This window comes from Malaclemys terrapin, chromosome 2 (assembly GCF_027887155.1).
Source record: "Malaclemys terrapin pileata isolate rMalTer1 chromosome 2, rMalTer1.hap1, whole genome shotgun sequence".
Taxonomy (NCBI): Eukaryota; Metazoa; Chordata; order Testudines; family Emydidae; genus Malaclemys; species Malaclemys terrapin.
Window position 1 is genome coordinate 227,372,954 of NC_071506.1, and position 21,429 is coordinate 227,394,382.

Sequence of the window (21,429 nt, forward strand, 5' to 3'; positions counted from 1 at the left end):
CCCATGTGACATCCTCAGGGCCATACAGGTAGTATATATATTGTGTGGATGTGGCCCACATAACTCAGGGCGTTGCATATGTGGCAATAGCTTGAGAACCACTGATCTAATAAGTGACATGCAGCATCTTTATAGTTAATGCTCACCCTGTGAGCACTGTGGGGGAATTTCACACTCCACACTCTGCAGTCCACCTCCAGTTTTAGCAGTGTGGGAGGCAGGGAGAATTAGTAGTTATGGGTAGAGCTGCTCTGTTTCTAAAGGACTGTTGACTTTCTATCACAAAGTCAAGCGGGTTATTGTTTTTGTACTAAACATCATTCTAAGCATGCGGTCTAAAGGTCTGCCTGTCACTTGGATTTCTTTTCTCCAATCTTGTGGGCCACTTCATTGAAAAATAAAGTTGTAGTGAGAGACACCTGACCGTCACATTAGAGCCAAGCTTTTAACCTTATTGGCCTAAGTGAGTTGTCTGGGTTATAGATCTGAAATCTGAATCCTCAAGAATGTAGATTTAAAATAAAACATTGGCATCTTTACAAAAGAGGCTATTACATTGTCCCAACTAGGATTTTGATTAAGTTTAATAACTTACATTGTAAAGCTAAATAATTCTTCTACCGTTGCAGCTTCAAGCACATTTAATTCCTGGATTAAATCTGAATGCCTTGGGTCTGTTCCCACCTTCTTCTTCAGGAATACCACCTCCCACAGTGGGTGTTGCCTCTGCTGCCGCTGCTACTTCATATCCACCATTTGGGGTAAGAAGTCTTCTTACTTTTGGCTATATTATATTGGCAAAAAAGGGTGCTGTCAAAGTTTGACTACTGTTGAAGGGTAACTGTAACTATAAGGTGATGCTGGTCAAAGCTTGAAAAAAAGAAAAACTTGGCAAAGACCCAGGTATGTCAGTGTTCTGGCAACAATTTACTAGTAGCACAGTTCTTTTGTGTTTTTACTTGATGTAATGTGCTGGGTTTGTTTGCTGAATGCTTTCAGCTTGGCTTGTTTATCCTGTTTCCACATGAAAATTATCTAAGGTGGGTGCAGAAGAGTACAAACACTCAGTGACTGTTGTGTAAAATTATCAGTGATGAATTTATCGGTGAAATCAAAGAAGTGAGATTTGGAAAAGTATGAAACCCTGTTTTCTAAACACATGATAGAGATTTTCTTTTATATCCCTGCAGAAAAATAAGTGCAAGTTTATACTTCACTCTTAAATCAGTTAGAAAAACACTTGGTCAGTGGTTACAAGAAATAAAACAATCTATATAAGCCTATCCCTCCTATCTGGTTTCCTAATATGAAGGAAAATATGGCATTTGATAATAGATTAGAATTCTGTGTAGCAAAAACAAATTTATCTTTCAATACATCATTTTTGTGTATGTACAAAACCTACTGGTATAAAACAACACTAAGTACAGTAGAGTTAGGAACACCAGAGTTACGAACTGACCAGTCAACCACACACCTCATTTGGAACCAGAAGTACACAATAAGGCAGCAGCAGAAACAAACAAACAAAAACAAATAAAGCAGATACAGCACAGTACTGTGTTAAATGTAAACTACTAAAGAAAAAGGGAAAACAGCATTTTTCTTCTGCATAGTAAATTTTCAAAGCTGTACAGGTGAGTCTCATCTTACGCAGGGGTTCCGTTCCGTGGTTAGCGCGTAAAGCGAAAACTGCGTATAGTCAAAATTACATTGAGTTGAATGGCGGGCGGAATCGCCTGCACTACAGGTACAGCATTAAAATTGTTATTTTTCTCTTGTTTTTGTTTTTGCCGACCGCGTAAAGCTGAAATTGCGCATGTTAAATGCGCGTAAGATGCGACAGACCTGTATTAAGTCAATGTTCAGTTGTAAACTTTTGAAAGAACAACCATAACGTTTTGCTCAGAGTTGCGAACATATCAGAGTTATGAACAGCCTCCATTCCTGAGGTGTTCGTAACTCGGAGGTTCCGTATACAGGTGATGGTTTATAAATACAGATGAATCTGTTGGAACGTGTGTGTGTGCATAGTATGATGCTTTCTGAAAAGAGAGTGTGAGGAGTCATGGTGTTCTCTTGTTCAAATTCTTTGCTTCTTAATGTTCTTCGGGGAACCATTTGCTTGCTTCATAGCAATATTTTGCATCACATGGACCCTCCAGGAATCATTCTAACAAGGGAAGGTTCTTATCTGCAAACTCTCTGCAGTTTTTGGAGGCGGGGAGGAGGTAATTTTTCTTCACTCCTCTATCACTAGCCTCCATGGTTACCAACTCAGTAAAAGATTATTAGGTTTTCAAAATGAACTACACCTCTACCTCGATATAAAGCTGTCCTCGGGAGCCAAAAAATCTTACCGCGTTATAGGTGAAATCGCATTATATTGAACTTGCTTTGATCTGCCGGTGTGCACAACCCTTACCCCCCCACCCCCGATCACTGCTTTACCGCGTTATATCCGAATTTGTGTTATATCGGATCGCGTTATATCGAGGTAGAGGTGTATTAGATCAAGCAACTGGTAAGACTTTACAAAGCCCAGAGACCTGACAGAACTTTTCACCATCTTCTTTACTGAGAATTCCTTTGAGTTAACTTTTAAATTGATTGATTAATATTGAGCAACACTCGATGGGCAAAGATGCAGTGCTGCATATTGGCTATGGAGGCCCACAGACAGTGTGTTCAGGAAACTGGTTGCACTATATATTCACCCCCATGTCAAAGTCAAGGCTTGGTTACTACTTTGCAGAAGGCTTTCTTAGCAAATCTCATCTCTATATTTACCATGCATGCTGTACATGAAGCCAAATCCACCATGAGATAAGAAATTATGAACTTGAGTAAATAACTGCACTCAGATGGGCTAAATAACTATACATATGGTAGTAGGGGTTTCTTTAATATTTTTCCCAGAGAAATAAGCCAAGGAAATGTCACTGAAAGAAAGAGAATAAATACCACACTCATAACATTGTTCATGGGAATGAACGATTTGAGTGTAGGGAGATTCTATACTGAACATAGTTTGTAATGTTAGTAGACTTATCAGGAAAATGTTCTAAAAGAGAGCATGGGAGGCAATCTATGCTATGTTTATACCGCACAATCTTACTATTAAAAGCAATGCGCCCATGAAAAATTTAATTAGTATTGAAGATGAAACTAATCCAAAAATACTTTCTCTGGTTGAAAACTAAAACACAGCCTTGGCTTCATTGCTTTGCACAAAATGTCATCTGTAGAAGCTGATGGTTTGTGTTTTGGAAACGAAGGATGGTTTTGTTTATGCTGGCAGTCCGTATTTCTCTTTACATTGGTAGTAGTTATAAATACTATTTTTCTCCTTTACCTGAACTTGCAAGCTGTCCTACTACTCCTGCAAGAATTCTTACTTCAATCCCATTTTCCTATTCTATCTTCTTCTTCTCTCGGTTCTTTGTTTTGCTTTCCCTTCCTTTTATTACTGTAAATTGCTACTGCCAATATATGTCTCTCTGAGTGCCGAGTTTGAGAACTTCCTGCTACCTTTTTGGAGGTGGCAATGTCAAGACATCGTTTTGTCCCATTTTTCTCTTTTAATCCATCCTCACCCTTCTGTCCCCCCACTCCCTACGACCAACGAAAAAACTTATCCAGGTTACTCTTTAGAATCCTGGCCGGTTTCCAGGTGGAAGATTTCTGGAAATAGGACCTCAAAACGCTGGAAAAGCCCATCAAGAAGCAGGTGCTATTTTATAGCAATGTAGAATTTTTGCAGCTGGAAAGTGGCACAGGCTAACATGCGTTTTTTAGCAGATTCCTAACTTGCTTCCCCATTGTGCTGCTGCACTCTCAACCTCCTGAACATGCTGCTGTCCCAGCTGTTAATTCAACTGGGTTTCTGGTTGCATGGTAAGTAGATATGCAAAAAGCTAAGGAATAAATTGGTGGAAACAAAGGATAGATAGCTAGGAACATCAAGCTGGAGTTCTTTCTTGGAGGTTGGGATTGGGGACTGGCAACAGGAATGGGGGAGGGTGTAGACAATTTGCATTGGGGTGCCTTGGTAAAGCCTGCATGGCTCTGACCCTTGCTGCTTGAAGTCTGAGTGGTTCATCACTTTCTGGTGGTGAGGGGCAGGGCTGAGCTGGAAGAGTTGATATAAAAAGTCACTTAATAGGCAAACGCAAGAGCCATGAACAGAGGCTGCTAACAGGAGTGTTTTGGAGGTAGGTTAGAGAGAGAGGCTATCCTCTCAGGTTCAGCTTTGTGTGATTTCACAGTGCCCAGCGATGGAAGCGTGGTGGTGACCTGCATGTTTTCTTTCTTGTCTGAGCTGGAAGGGATTCCTGTATATGAAATGGAAGTTGGTGGCTGTGCTGGAAAAGATTCTTGGATTGGAAGGGCAAATAGAGATGCTACTGAGAATCAGAGAAGCTGAGTAGTTCCTAGATAGCCAGTTTTGGGAAACATCAGTACTCCAGATTCCAGGAACTGATCACTGTCAGAGACAAAACACTGGGCTAGGTGGACTTTTGGTCTGACCCAGGATGGCCATTTTTATGTTCGTTTAATGCTCTGTTACCCAACTCCCTCTCTTCTTCAGTGCATCTACTAGTGGAGCAAAACTTGGGCAGCAATGCAGTAGGATAGGCATAACAATGCACAGGGCAGGGGGTAAGGCTAAAGAGAACAGGCTCTACTGGGTGGGGGAAGGGAACAGGGTCTGGGAGAGGGGGAGGAGAACAAATGGGAGCAAGTCATAGGGGAAAAGTTTCAGGAGATAAGAGAGCAGATTGAGATGAGGAAAATCCAAGTAAGTTGTAGGACGGGAAGAAGGATCATGGAGGTGAGGCAAAGGGCAGGCAGGAAACATACCAAGGGAGGTTAATAAGGACCAAGGGGAACGAGAGGGGCCTAGAGGAAAAGAACCAAGGAGATCAGGAGGCAGTCAGGCTTTTCGGCTGTAATTTTCTGCCAGAACTTTTAATTTAAAGATCTTGACTAGCAACATCCTCTTTCAACAGGAATTCAGTTGTTTGTGCAACCAGGTGGAGTTCTCATCCCTCTGATATGAACGCACACTATGGTTATTATTCACAACGTCCTCCGCTTACCTGAAAGTAAAAACACTGCATACGTAAACTGCCCTGCACCAAGTGAGCGAACTGCTAAGGTTCTCCTGGAAGGACCTCCTGTTGAGAAGCCACCTGGCACCCTTTCCAGGCAAGGTCAGGGAGCCCGATGCTTTGTCACAGTTCCTTTTTAAGAAGGGAAAGTAGCTTGTTGTGAAATCAATACAAATGTGTACTTCTTTATTCTTTATGTTGTATTTGCACCCTTACATTTTGGGTTACATGAGATCAGAGTGGATTTGATTTACATCAAATTGATTTAAATCATGATTTAAGCATGGATTTCTACATCAGGGATCGGCAACCTTTGGCACGTGGTCCGCCAGAGTAAGCCCCCTGGCGGGCTGGGCCGGTTTGTTTACCTGCCGCGTCCGCAGGTTTGGCCGATCGCGGCTCCCACTGGCCGTGGTTCACTGCTCCAGGCCAATGTGGGCTGCAGGAAGCAGCGCGGGCTGAGGGATGTGCTGGCCGCTGCTTCCCGCTGCCCCTATTGGCCTGGAGTGGTAAACCGCGGCCAGTGGGAGCCGCGATCAGCCAAACCTGCAGACGCAGCAGGTAAACAGTTTTACAGCTATATCAGAAAATGAATGATTGTTTGGTTATTTCATTTACCAAAGGTAACTGAAGCAGATATTTATGAAGTCACTGGGAGGTGAACTATCTCCAGTTCAACAGGTTAATCATTAATAAGCTGAAGATGGTGCTTGTCCCATTCGTTTTTTTAATGCTTGTAATGTAACTGTCACTGCATATTTCTCTTTTTAAGATCTCACTCAGTTCCTTCCAAATTTCAACAGCGTCAGCAATAAACAGCTATTTCCCTATGGTTACCATATTTCAGCAAGCAAAAAAGAGGACGGGAGGAGTCCTGCCCTAGCCCCGCCCCTCCTACTTCCCACCACCCTCAGAACCCCAACCCTCCCCCCTGCTTCTTGTCCCCTGACTGCCCCCTCCTGAGACCCTCCCCCCCTCCTAACTGCCCCCCAGGACCTTACCCCCTACCTGTACCCTGACTGCCCAAAACCTTATCCACTTCCCTCCCAGGAAGCCCCCCCAAACTCCCGACCTCCCCCCCCCCAGTCTCTTGACTGCTCCCTCCAAAACCTCCCTGCTCCTTCTCCGACCCCCTGGCTCCCTTGTTGTTGGCCTTTGCCTAATGTCTCTGTGAGCTTGCTCAGAAATGGACTGAGCCGTTCGTCCCGGCACGCTGGGCAACAGTGGAGGAGGAGCGGGGGAGGAGCTCCAGACTGCCGGAGGTGTACTGCGAATGCAGGGAGGGAGGGAGTGATCTCTGCTGCAGGGGGGAGGAGGAGGAGCTCTCTCTGGCTGTCGGAGCCCCATGTAAGTGGCACCATCCGGCCGGCTGCCCTGTTAGCCGCGCGCGCTCTGCGGTGGGGGCGGGATGTCCGGACATTTACAAATTCCCCCCGGACGCTATTTTTAGCTCAAAAAGCCGGACATGTCCGGGGGAATCTGGACGAATGGTACCCCTAATTTCCCTTCATTTTGTTCAAGGCTACAGAAATAGGCTTCAGGGTACTCGGCATGTGTTCAACATTGCACTGTCACAGCCATTGGGCTTAAGAGAAATCTATTTTTTCATGATTTTGTTCACAAACTGTCATCGGATTAAGCCAGTTCTTGATATAGTGCTCAAAACAGTCCACTACTGAGTTTCATCGCACGTCTTATGGGAGAGTTAGCTTGGTTTCTCCCACTTTTTTCAGAGCAGCTGCTGTAAAGTGGTTGTTATGGAAGTATTTTGCAACTTCCACATTAGCCTTTATTTCTGGAACACTGAAATCTTTGGCTAGTAGGTGCATCAAATGAGCACTGCAGCCGTATGTTATTAGCTTGGGACTCTCTTCAAAAATTCTTCTCATCTTGGATACATTTGCATCATTGTCTGTGACCAAGCTGCATGCTAGATATTTGAATTTTTTTTTCACAGCTTGTTCTAGCTTTTACTGCGACTTCTTGTAAGTATTCTGCTGTGTGTGCATTTCCTGACGTATCAATTGTTTTGTAAGGAAGACATTCCCTGCTCCTATTGTCACACAAGCGCATACAACAGGATCATTGTGGAAATTGCTCCACCCATCAAGACTCAGGTTAACAATTTCACCCTCTAGACCTTTTGCACACTGCTCAATTTCTCTTTCATACACTTTATCCAGCGGTTTTCCTGTGACATCTGCTCTGTTGGGTGGACTGTATCTTAATGGTCTTAATGACTGAACCAAGTTAATGAAGTGTGGGTTCTCAATCATACGGAAAGGGGAGTTTGTTGCATAACCAAACCGGGCAATTTTTTCATCGATTATCTCTTTTTGTAATCTGCTGGTTCTTATCACAAACATATTTATGGTTGTTTCTGGATGATGGAGATTTTTTTCTTTTTGCTACACATGATATACTGTGACTGTGACATACATGATATGATTGAAACACTATCATTGGCAGATAACTGAAACTATAGAAAACTATAGTGATCTTGAAGGTGGATAGTCTTCAGAATCCTGTACGTTGAGGATGGATTCTCCTAAACAAGTCAATGCAGTTATTAAATTATTATTACCATACAGCTCATTTAGTATTACTCATTGCATTCACTGATCACTCAGTACTACTTAAAGGCAAAATTGTAAAAAGATGATCTGCCTATTTCAGCAATTCATTTTTTTATCACAACTGCATCTAAAATGATAGTACCATAGAGTAACAACTTTATTTTTTGCTCAAACATGAGTTTCAAGAATAGTCCAGAAGGAAGACAGACAGTCCTTAAGAAAGAAGTATGAAATAAAAAAGTTTACCAACCTGAAGATCCTGCATGTTCAGACATGTTCCTTTCATCATCTTCAACACAGCTTTCTCCTGAGAAGGAACACTTCTCATGATGTCATTTCATTTGGGCAACCAGGCCTTGCATTTCTTTGTTGCACAGTTTGCATTTTGCATGCATGCCTGTCTTACCCACAGGTAGAGGAACTTCATTAAAATATTCCCAAACGGGGTCTTTTTTACGGCCTGCTGTTATTGTAGGTTTTCCCTTCTAGTGAGAGAATGGTTTGATAGATCTCCAATCAATGAAGGCTACACTCAAAGACCTCAAGACTTCTGGAATATGCTGCTCAAACAGTTTCACTTTTGTTTCTACTGCCTGTCCCTCCTTTTTCACATTTTTCTCCAGACTTCTTCTCCTTGTCCAGATCTATTCCGCCCCCAACAGTCTTCTATTCATGGAACTTTTTGAAACTTTGCATTTTTAGCAAGAGGTAAGGGATTGACTCTGTGTACACAAATTTGCAGAGGGACAATAGGGTTGAGGTCTGTTATTTCTCACCTCTATATATTATTTATTTATTTAAAACATTTTTGCAGTTAACAAGCATGTGATCTCTGGAGTCAGAAATCCACAGTTTGAGAACTGCAAAACTAAGCATCTCTGAAGGTATCTTGTAGACTGAGCACTGAGTCCGATTGGGTAGATAGAAAGTTTAACCTAAATAATCTATACAGAAGCCCCTGGAACTCCATAAGATTGGGTCCCTAATCCATGAACTATTGGAACTCGTTTACAAAACTTTTCTTAAACATTACATGAATATATTGTCTCATAGTATAGAATTAGAATTTATAATCCCTATTCCATGATGAGATATCTTTGAGCTATAATGTATCTTATCTAAAACTATCTTAAAATGCTTTTTGAGGAAAAAAGTTATCTAATCAAAACGGATTTCATTTATTTTTTTAAAATCATTGATTTTTATTCACCCTGCATGAGATCAATTTAAAATGATGCATACAGAACCCGGTTTAAAAAAAAAGGCCATCTTCTGTACCAAAAGAAAGCAAGTGCTAGGCTTGAAGGCCTTCTAATTTTATTGTGCCCTCATTAGTGAGTCAGGCTGCTAGGTTGTGCCTTATTTTACTCCTGCACCCCTCCTACAGGATGGGAGACTTGGAGAGAGCTTTTTGTAGCCATGTTACTTTTCTGCAGAAGAGGGGGGGAGGGATAGCTCAGTGGTATGAGCATTGGCCTGCTAAACCCAGGGTTGTGAGTTCAATCCTTGAGGGGGCCACTTAAGGATTTGGGGCAAAATCAGTACTTGGTCCTGCTAGTGAAGGCAGGGGGCTGGACATGATGACCTTTCAAGGTCCCTTCCAGTTCTAGGAGATGGGATATCTCCATTAATATGTGAATATGTAATATGTGAGGTGGTGACCAAGAGAGATTCCCCTCTCTCTGGGGTGTCAAGCTGGAATGGGTCTCCTGTCTCACTTCTGTGCATGTGACAAAATGCTTGCTGCACTGCTTCTCTTGGAGGAAAGATACTTTTTAAAATGAAAAATTGCTTCATGAAAGATCTAGACAATAGCCTGAAGTATTGTGCTTGGGTGAGAAGGAAGGAAAGTAAACGGTTTCTAATCCTCTAGCATCTTTCATGTCAAGTCTGTCTTGGAGTTTGAACTTTTGAGATATAGATGTGAAGAGATTAGTTCCTGCAATTGTGTATTTAAAAGCAGCGTCTCTAACATGTGCAGGGTTGTGTGTGGTTGGTACACCAATTCATTTAATTCACTGTAATTCTTCTGAGTTGCATTATACCCTAATCATTTTGGATAGCTTAATAAACAGCAGGTAGTGGTTGTTGTGGGGAGTCATCCTACAGCCAAAAGGAGGCAGGGCTTCAGGTGCAGTTGTGGGGAGGATATACATTTCACTAACCTTGTTCACCTGTCAGTTGGGCATCTATGCAGTGGAGACGGCACTTCATTAACACCAGAAGGTGCCAGAGCCAACGAGCAGTCTTGGTGGATTATTGTGAGGTTGAAAAACTGCCTTCAGTGATTGATTCCAAATGATTAAAACTGTGAATTTTCCAAGACTGTAGGTTCAGTGTCTAGAATTCCTCAACATCTTTTTTTTTCTAAGTTCCCTCATGCTGCTATTGACACCTTACAACATGTAAGAAAAATTTGCTCCACCCTGCTGCATCCTGCTCCACCCTGTCTGATCAGTCTACCTCGTGGAGCCAAATGGATGGATCTCACAGCAGTGCAAAACTCTCATCCCTGCCATGCTGAATTGGCATTGCTCTTGGTGAATGAATGACAGGAAATACTGTTTCCTGAAATGCTCAGACAGTAGGGGAGAAGGTCTGGCAGCCAGTGGAATGGACAACAGTGAAATTGGCACCGTGAACAACAGAGAGCTGGCAAGTTAGCAGTTTGTTTTTTCACTGTCTTGGAGCCTCTGGAACTATTCTTGGTAGCAGCTTTGAACAATTTTAAGGCTGCTACAGTGCTTCTAGGCATCACTGACTAAACATAGATCCCAACCATTTTTAAACAAAAATAATTAAGCCTTCCTCAATGCAACTTCGAACCAGTTTGCTCAAAGTTCTGTTTGAGGCTCTTACTCTGGATCAAGAAATGGAATTTTTTAGATTTAACTGGATCTAATAAACTTTATGAAAGGGAAGAAACTTAATTTGAATAAAATTTATTTTCCTGAAGGTCCCCTAAATCCTGAGCCACTCTATAACTGCCAGCGTCAGCATCCTCTAAACTAAGGACTAGATGGGATCACTCCACGGAGCCCATGAACACCATTTTTTAAGCTGACCAGTGATTGCCTCTACTGTGCACTCAGTCCCTGCTGGATTGTAGCCAGAAACCAGGAATTGAACCCGAGCATATCCCACTTGGTGCAGATACTGACACAACACTTCTGAGCTGGCCCTAACTTTCTAAGGAAACATTTTTGCTATTTTAAAACTTGGTGAAACAATTGACCTTTGGGGATGTTTCCGGAGATTGATCAGAACTTGGTTCTTTGCTCGCCAGTTCCTTAGAAGCAGCAGAGTTATTACAGACCAGAATTTGTGGATACTCGGATTCTGTAAAGGAAGGATTTCATGGGCAACTTGCCAAGAGCCCAAGGGACACATTCAGCTTGCTTGTACATTACCACACATTTTAAATCCAAAGAAATTGTTTCTAGAATAATAGGCATTTCTGTTGTGGCCATCAACAGTATTTAAGCACTATATACAACTTCATGAACTTACTGAATTTGTTCATAATAGACCTGGTTCATCCCACTCCATGACTCACTGTTACCTTGACGATTCCCCTCACCTGTTTCTTTTTGTCATCTGTCCAAAATTAAAGAATGACAGGTGGTTCTTTGTCTTCATTGCTGAATGTTCACTTTTGTGAAAACATGGGATTTGTCATTTTCTGAAAACAGGCTTGTTTCTGTTGGGAATTCCCTATTGCAAGATTGTCCGAATACTTAAGGAACTAGCTGAAGCAATCTCAGAACTACTAACAGTTATCTTTGAGAACTCATGGAGGACAGGTGTGGTCCCAGAGAACTAGAGAAGGCCAAACATAATACCTATCTTTAAAAGGGGAAACAAAGAGGACCCGGGTAATTATAGACCAGTTAGCCTAACTTCGATACCTGGAAAGATACTGGAATATATTTTTAAACCATCAGTTTATAGGCATCTAGAGGATAAGAGTGATAAATAATAGCCAATATAGATTTGTCAAGAACAATCATGCAAAACCAACCTAATGTCCTTCTTTGGCATTGTTACTGGCCTAGTAGATAGAGGGGAAACAGTAATTGTGATACATCTTGATTTTCAATAAGGCTTTTGACACTGTCCCATGTGACATTCTCATAAGCAAACTTGGGGCAAGTCTAGATGAAATTATTAAAAGGTGGGGGCACTACTGGTTGAAAGACTGTGTACTCAGATTAGTTATAAATAGTTCACTGTCAAACTGGGAGGACCTATTTAGTGGAGTCTGCAGGGGTCTGTCCTAGGTTTGGTACTACAGTAGAACCTCAGAGTTGCAAACTGACCAATCAACCATACACCTCATTTAGAACTGGGAGTATGCTTAAAAAAAAAAAGGGGGTCAAGTTTTAAAAAATTTTTTACAAGGTAATGAAACTGTTTCTGTGCTTGTTTTATTTAAATTAAGATGGTTAAAAGCAGCGGGTTGTTTTTGGTATAATAAAGTTTCAAAGCTGTACTAAGTCAACGTTCAGTTCCAAACTTTTGAAAGAAGAACCAGAACATTTTGTTCAGAGTTATGAATATTTCAGAGTTACGAACAACCTCCATTCCCAAGGTGTTTGTAACTGAGGTTCTGCTGTATTCAATATTTTTATTAATGACTTAGATTGTGGAGTAGAGAGTATGCTTATAAAATTTGTGGATGACACCAAGCTGGGTGGAGTTGCAAACACTGTGGAGGATGCTACTGGAATTCAAAAGGACTTTGAAAAACTGTAGAATTGGGCTTTGGCTACACTAGCACTTTTGTCAGTCGGGGTATGAAAAAACACCCGTTCTTCCTCTCCTCTCTTCCCACTCTCTCCAACTGACAAAAGCCCCAGTGTGGACAACGCTATGTCAGCAGGAGTTTGTCTCCTGCTGACAAAGCTATCACCGCTTGTTAAGGGCGGGTTAATTATGCTGGCGAGAGAGCCGGCATAGAATGGCTACCCGGGAGACCTTACAGCAGCACAGCTGCAGCCATACAGCTGTACCACTGTAAGGTCTGTAGTGTAGACAAAGCCTTGGCCTGAAATCAACAAGATGAAGTTCAGTAAAGACAAATGCAAGTTGCTACACTTACAAAGGAAAAATCAAATGCACAACTATAAAATGGGGATTAACTAGCTAGGCAGTGGTACTACTGAAAAGAATCTGGAGGGTATAGTGGATCACATATTGAATATGAACCAACTATGTGATACAGTTGCAAATAAAGCAAATATCATTCTGGGTATTAACAGGAGTGTTGTATGTAAGACACAAGGCAGTTGTTCCATTCTATTCAGCATTGGTGAGGCCTCAGCTGGAGTATTGTATCCAGTTCTGGATGCCACACTCTAGGAAATATGCAGAGAGAATCCAGAGAAGAGCAACAAAAATGATAAAAGGTTTAAAACAGGTTCTCCTCACTTTTCTTTGAGGGCCCTCCCTCAAAAAACTCCATGGCCCATATGTGCCGCAACAACTGTTTTCTGCATATAAAAGCCAGGGCCGGCATTAGGTGGTAGCAAACAGGGCACTTGCCTGGGGCCCCACACCACAGGGCACCCCGTGAAGCTAAGTTGCTCAGGCTTCTGCTTCAGCCCCAGGTGGTGGGGCCCAGAGCTTAGACTTTCTGCCATCGGCCCCAGCGAGTCTAACACTGGTCCTGATTGGAGGATCCCCTGAAACCTGCTCGCAGCCCCTGACCCCTGGTTGAGAACCACTGGTTTAGAAAACCTGACCTATGAGGAAAGGTTTAAAAAAAACTGTGCATGTCTGATATTCAGAAAAGATAACTGAGAGGGGTCCTCAGGGCCCCTCTCAAGAGGATAATGATCAGTCATTCTCTATATCCACTAAAGGTAGGGCAAGAAGTAATCTGCAGCAAGGAAGATTTAGGTTAGATATTAGGAAAAATTGTCCAGCTTGAAGGATGGTTATAAGTACTGGGATAGGTTACAAAGGAGGTGTGGAATTCCCATCATTGGAGGTTAAGAACAGGTTAGACAAACACCTGTCAGGGATGGTCTAGGTTTATTCAGCCCTGCCTTGGCATGGGGGGGTCTAACTCTATGTTTCTATGATTCTGTGACTATTCCTCCTCTGCTTCTGAGATTTACACTTTGGGCTCTATTAACAGCATTCCTGATGGGTACAAGTCTTTTGGTGGTTTGCAGCAATAGAGGATGCTGCTTAAGATAATCAGGCTCTTGTCCATTAATGGCTTTAAAGCTTAGGGCCAAGATCTGGAGTCAAACTGAGGCAGTGGAGTGAGTAGAACACTGGTGTGATTTGCCCCTTTTCTTAAAACTGGCTGCTGTATAGTATTCGAGTAGGTCTCAATGTGTCTTTCAGTGCCAGGTGTTAAGTTACAATAGTCTAACCTGGAGGTGAATTGTGTGCTCATTGGCTGGATGGATTGCAATAACCTGGCCAACTAGATTGTGGGGGAAAAAGCATTTCTAATCTTTGGTGTGTTCCCTGCATGTCCAGAACCCATGAGTCATCCATAAAACACACAGACTCTGTACCACCTTAGTGATTGGAGGGTAGCTTCTCTCAATGGAGGACAAAGTTCATGTCCCAATTAACTTCTTGAGTGTATCCCTGGTTCTAAAAGCATTACTTCTATATTACATGGGTTAAGAGTGAGCCAGCTGTTTTCATCCATATGGTGATCTCAGACATGGAATAGTGGGTCAGTGTGGTGGGAGGTGTTGTCTTTATAGGCATTGAAGTCTCAAAGGACATCTCATCTAGGAGAGCTCAGTGCCATACTGGAATGTACTTCAACTTAACTCCAGCAGGAACACTACCAAGCTTTGGGGACATCTGAGTGCCACTAAGATTTCTATTCCCCCCCCCCCCCCCCATCTCCTATCAGGCAGGGATGGACACTAAGAATTTGTCTCCAGGGTGGGGCTTCTCTGCAGTTGAAGTTAGAGGTGAACAGCATTCTTACTTAACTTTTTTTCTTGACGGCATTCAGTATTGAAATCCACTTTATGCCTTTGATCCTTACCCTGAAATTACAGAATACTAGCAGATGATTTTAGAATTGGAGGATAAAGTATAAATCATTTATAAACTAGAATGCTGGGGAACAGCTGACTTGGGTTCTAGCTTGTTAGTCTCCATTGACTGCATCACTTTATCTAATATAGTAAGTAGTGACCCAGGAGGTATTTACAAGGAGGTTATAAAACTCAGTGTATGGCACATTAGGACTGTATAGCAAAATCTTAAATAAGCTTTTCTTAATGAGCCTCTTGTTTCCAATGAAGGCTTTAACATTAAATGTTGGTATGGGGGAAGTAAACTCAGACTTTTTTGACCAATGTCAGAAGCTTATTTTGTATTAATGCATTGACTCTTACTGGAATGTCTTCCAGGATACTAGGCTTAATGCTGTTTTCCCCTTCCTGCAAACTTTTATTACTAAATAAATAAAAGCATTTACTATAGCTGTAGGCCAGTGTAATTCTTCGAAGCGCGTTGAAAAAGTGTGGTTTAAATTTTGGTTTTAGGTCTGGTAGGGGTTGAATAAAACAGTTCATCAGTTTTTGATGAAGTTTAGAGCATTCTGAAGACCAAGTGAGTCACTTATGTTGAAAAATATAAATCTGCTTTGCCTTAGTGGAGGTGATTGTGATTGTGGGGGAGGGGAAATGGCAGAGAAGAGCTTTTTAATATAGTGCCTATTGCACAGATTCTGTTCCATTAAGTGGATTTGCTCTGTATATTTTTTTAAAAATAGTATGCTAGGTTGGAGCCAAACACATTAGATGGGACTGTTTCAGTCAGACTTAAAATAGTTTTGAACTATTTCCCTCACAACTAAAAACTGACCTTGGTTGGGAGTGAGTAATGTGACCTGGTGATTTTGAAATAGATGCCTCATCCTAAGATAACTGTGCTCCAGCACATGTAGGGTAAATAAAGCATATATTGGAGATACGTAACAGAGGTAGAACACAGAGAAGGTCCAATTCCTTACCCATGGCAGTATGGCAAAAATACCATATACTTCAGTATTTGCAGGATTGGGTCTTAAAAGATATATAAATGGTAACCTGAATGTTGTAATAGACTGCACCAGTATTGGGAGGAGATATGAGCCCATGAGAAGTTGGTAAATAAAAATTCTTCATACCAATATCTCTGGGAGGTTTCACAACAAGGTTGTGAGTAATGCTGAAATGCTGAAGTTAGTAAGAGGAACAGAAATGGCAAAAAACACTTCATGCTTCCTAATCAAAGATGGGTGGCTGCTGGAACTCTACATGTGACTGAGAAAGTTGTGACAGCTGAGCCTAACCTCAGCAGCAGATAATTGATGCAGCACATTCGGAAGAGAAGGAAGGAAATGAAACTGCATTTTATATATATACAAATCTGACAAAATTCCAAATCAGAACCATGTCCTGCTCTCTTACATTTGCAGGGAATCTGACCAGTCCTTGTGGCTTTTGTTTTTTCCCCCCTCCTTCTCTATTCTCACAATGTCTTCTCCAGTTTCCCCCAGTTTCCTTCTTGCCTGGTCCCCAGTTCTACACTTCCTAGAGCCTTCTCACTTTTGAGGTCTTCATGGGGGCTGTTCACTATTACCCCTACTAGATTTTTAGGGGAGGTGGTGACTACCCCTCTTCCCAACCATATTTCTGTGGAGGTGGGAAATTGGTAGACCAGTCGTCTTCAGCTATCCCTCAATGCTAGAATGATGTCTGCCAAGGGGATTCATTGGTGAGTTTTTAAGTAGCTGAGGAGTCCAATTCTTCTGTCTCATGAGCACATCTGTTCTCCTTAAGGTGATCTGTGGCTTGGTGTATGGCAAGGCCTAGACAACAAGAATTGCATTTTGGGACTAAAAACAAGAATTTTTGCTATAAATTGGGGACGTATCAGTTGGAAGTGACGGAGGAGGACCTGGGTATATTGGTTGATGACAGGATGACTGAGCTGTCAGTGTGATGCAGATGTGAAAAAGACTAATGCAGTCCTGGGTTGCATCAGGCAAGGCATTTCCAGTAGAGACAGGGAAGTATTAGTACCATTATATAAGGCATTGCTGAGACCTTATCTGGAATACTGTGTGCAATTTCTGGTCTCCCGTGTTTAAGAAAGATGAACTCAAGCTGGAGCAGGTGGAGAGAAGGGCTACTTAGGATGATCTGAGGAATGGAAAACCTACCTTATGAGAGGAGACTCAAAGAGCTTGTCTTGTTTGCCTAACCAAAAGAAGGCTGATGGGAGATAATTGCTCTCTAGAAATGCATCAAAGGGATAAATACCAGGGAGGGAGAGGAGTTATTTAGGTTAAGCGCCAGTGTGGACACAAGAACAAATGGATATTAAGTGGCCATCAACAAGTTTAGGCTTGAAATTAGATGAAGATTTCTAACAATCAGGGGAGTGAAGTTCTGGAACAGCCTTCCAAGGGGAGCAGTAGGAGCAAAAAAAACCCTAATTGGCTTCAAGACAACCTGATAAGTTAATGGAGGTGATGGTATGATGAGACTGCCTACAATGGTATTTAACCAATCTGTGACTGCTAGCAGCAATTATTTCCAATGGCTGGTGATGGGACACTAGATGGGGAGAGCTCTGAGTTACTACAGGGAATTCTTTCCAAGGTGTCTGGCTGCTGGGTCTTGCCCACATTCTGTGGGTCTAACTGATCGCCATTTTTGGGGTTGGGAAGGAATTTTCCCTCAGGTCAGATTGGCAGAGACCTTGAGGGTTTTTCACCCTCCTCTGTAGCATGGGGCATGGGTCACTTGCAGGTTTAAACTAGTGTAAATGGTGGATTCTCTGTAACTTGAAGTCTTGAAATCATGATATGAGGACTTCAGTAACTCGGTCAGAGTTGATGGGTCTATTACAGGAGTAGGTGAGTGAGGTTCTGTGGCCTGCAGTGTGCAGGAGGTCAGACTAGATCAGGGATTCCCAAACTGTGGAATGTGTACCCATGGGGATATGTGAGACATCTCGGGGGGGGGGGGTGGAGATGCAGGAGAAATTGTGTAATGGATGGTTTTATTTATTTATTATTTATCGCATTTTCACAATAGGCTATTCAGATGAAGGTTTAAAACTCTGTGGGAATTTGTTACATAAAATACAGTAGTTAATTTACTTCAAGATGTGCCGGTGAGAACACAGAGACACTGACATACAGAGCTCTCACTTCCAAGCACCGTACAGTGTGGGTTCAGTTGCCCAGTAATTGTCCAGTCTAAGTGAGCTCAGAACTGAGACAGGTTTTTTTTATTTCCATTATTATACATCACACTGTAACTATATACGTAACAGTGAAATATGGGCAGATGGCTAAAGATGGGTAGCGTTCAGAAGAAGACGCGAAGTATCAGTGATGAGAAGGGTAGGGGTACGCAGGCGGCTGGGGGACCTGGAAGGCAGTATGTGGGTGGCTGGGGGAGCTGGATGGTGGTACGCGGGCTCGGGGAGCTGGAACACGGTACACAATAAGAAAAGTTTAGGAACCTCTGGACTAGATGATCATGATGGTCCCTTCTGACATTAAAGTCTGAGACTGAGACACAAGCAGCCTACCAGGGTCCAGAAACCTTTCCATTTGTGCAGCGATTAGTGGGCCTTGAAGTTCAGCAGTGGCTCCAGTATGCTGAGCCACTCCTTGCTGCCTACCCCAAAGATGCTTGGATGGAGAAGGTCCTTTCTTGGTAGCTATATCCCCTGGAGGTCTGATTTGGAAGGGTAGCTAACTAGCTCCTGCTGAAGAGCTTGGGAGCCCTGTGGAGCCATGACTTCCCAGTGCGTGTACATGTGCATGCTATGCAATGATCCTTCTGCGATTAGAAGTGCTGTAAACTTGCCTAAAAACACATGATCTTTGTGGTCTTGAGAATCTCTTTCTACTAAAGCTGGGAATGGCTCCCTCTTTGAAAGGTGAGCTGCAAAGGAAACTATTGAACTCTTTTTGTTCTTTTCATATAAATTCATAAAGATGTCTCGGGATTTTTTGGCTTGTTTTTTTACCTTAGAAATAGTAAGATCTTTCCCCTCCCCTCCCCCCCATTTTTGGTGCAGGACTCTGGAGGATTGGGGGCATTGTAGTAGGCCAGAACCTATGCTAAAGCTATTCTGGCCTTTTAGTTAAGAAGGGAGGGAACACTGAATCTTAGACTGCACGCAGTGGAGAATGATTTAACTGAATTTAGTTCTCATGGTGTATTTGTAAGATTAGGAATTTAATTGTGATGCCATCTCCCGGCTAGAGGTTCCTGAAAAACAGCATGACTAAGTGGCATGGCACTGAGGAAACTGAATGATGATTAAATGCCTAATTTGAAAGATTGTCCAAGAATTCCAGTAATTTGCAAAGGTAGTGATGTTGGGTGGCTTAGTCATCACACTATATGCTCATGCATTTTCAGTGGAGGACAGTCTTCCAATCAATACAAGAATATTTGGTGTGGGGAAGTAGTAAAAATTCAATTTGAATCTGATGTTCCCCTGTTTTGTCTGCACTATGGTCAGACCTTGCCAGGGGAGCAAGAAAACCCCCATCATTTTGACATCTGTGCTTAAAACAAACAAAACAACCCTCCCCACTCCCCACCCAACAACAACTTAATTTATTAGTTGTAGACTAAAATGGCTGGTTAGAAGAAATTAAATGAAAATGCTTCTCTCAAATACGATACCTGATGGTAAGATCTCTTTTATATAACTGCAGAGTAGAATTTGAAAAACGCTGATAAATTAGAACATCACTCATTAGACTTCTCCCTTTCTCCTCCCCTAGATTCTATTATTATTCATCAAGCACCCATATATATTCTAGGGCACCTCAGAAAACTAGTAAACTGGTCCCTGCTTTGAAAAGTTTGCAATCTAAATTTAACATGAGATGAGTGAAGGTTGTAAACAGATATGAATAGGGAGGGAGGAGAGGCAGGACTAGAGTGACATATGACACTGTTACTCAGTAAGGCATGTAGTTATCGTGATCATTCATTTACGGTTCTTCATTTTGTTGCCCATTCTTCACTTATAAGTGAGATGACAGAAGTGAGGTTTTAGTAGTGAATTGGATTTAGCAGAGAAGTAGTTTGGCAAACATGTTTGAGAAGGAACAGTGTTGCAAACATGGGGCAACGTGACAAGGAGGGCATGGAAATACTTATTAAAGAAGGGAATGAAGTTGGTGTCACTGGCAAGGCAGGGAGAGTGAGGGAAATGCTTAGGAGATCAGGTCGGAGATGTAAGTAGGGGCTGCATGCATGATGGAGGGCCTTTAAAGCAACATCAAGAAGTTTGCGTTTGATTCGAAGCACAGTGCAGAGTCAATGAAATCACTCAAAGGAGTGCTGGGGGCAAGTTGTTGAAACAACTTAACTCGTGGGAGAGATTATTTTGGCAGTGACATTTTGGATGGATTGGAGTGGGGCCAGGTTGGTATTCAGAGAGACCAGAAAATTGGAGAAGGCAGTAGTTGAGATGAAACAGAGTGAGGACAAGAGGTGTGCCGTTTGGGTTGGAAAGGAAGGATTGCTACTAAACTGAGTCCATTTCATGTAGTACTTTCATAGCAGTGGTTCTCAACCAGGGGTATGCAGAGCTCTTCCAGGGGGTACATTAACTCACCTAGATATTTGCATAGTTTTACAACGGGCTACATAAAAAACTAGCAAAGTCAGTAAAAACTAAAATTTCATACAGATAATGACTTGTTTATACTGCTCTATATACTATACACTGAAATGTAAGTACAATATTTGTATTCCAGTTGATTTATTTTATAATTATATGGTAAAATGAGAAAGTAAGCAATTTTTTGGTAATAGTGTGCTTTGACACTTTTGTATTTTTATATCTGTTTATGTAAGCAAGTTAGTTTTTAAGTGAGATGAAACTCAGGGGTATACAAGACAAATCGGACTCCTGAAATGGGTACAGTAGTCTGGAAAGGTTAAGAACCACTACTTTACAGGAATAGGACTAAAAATGTTGATTTATTTCAACAAATTGATACTGCTTCTGAATGATGAGTGAGTGGCATTACCATGAGGTCTTTCATGGGATCTGATGTGATAATGAAAGGAGGAGTTCTGTTTCCTGTGATTTAACGTGTAGTTACGTTACTGCTGATTTAATTTGAAATAAGCGGTTTAAAATTCCAGTTGCCCATGTGCCTGTGAAGAAAAACATGTCAAGTTATGTGTCATAGTTATCGGAAACAAGTGGCAGAGTTTATTTTCATTCTAAATATGTCTGTTTTTATACTCTTTACCTGGTCCTTGGAGCTGTGCCTAGAAGATGTCTCCTTTCCACCCCCAGATTATAGTTGGCTTGTGTTTTATCAACAATGGAAAAGAAAAAATTGAAACAAGTATGTTCTTCTTCGAGTGCTTGCTCATGTTGATTCAATTCTAAGTGTGCACATGCCCACGTGTGTGGTCGTCGGAGATTTTTCCTTAGTAGTATCCATAGGGTTGGCTGTGGTGCCCCCTTGAGTGCCGCGCTCATGCATCAATATATCAGGCACCGCTGGCCCTACGCCCTCTCAGTTCTTTCTTAACACTCATGGTGGTTAGTCGGAGCGCCTTTCCTTGCATAGCAAGGGCTACCGGTTTAGTCTCTTCTGACTTTGAGCCTTAGGGCCTTGTAAATAGTTGTTTACAGTTGTTAGTGTCAAGTAATTAATTGTAGTTAGAAGTTAGAGTCCCAGTGGGAACTTCGCCCCAGGTACGGCA

The 21,429-nt window shown here is 42.1% G+C and overlaps 1 protein-coding gene across 1 annotated transcript in view; it reads left to right on the forward strand.

The window, feature by feature from the left end:
- The window catches only part of IGF2BP3 (insulin like growth factor 2 mRNA binding protein 3), a 167,625-nt gene that overhangs the window by 122,647 nt on the left and 23,549 nt on the right, over positions 1-21,429 (forward strand). The window contains exon 11 of the mRNA XM_054017064.1: positions 630-761. Coding sequence (XP_053873039.1) covers positions 630-761 — 132 coding nt within the window. The remainder of the gene's footprint in view (positions 1-629; positions 762-21,429) is intronic.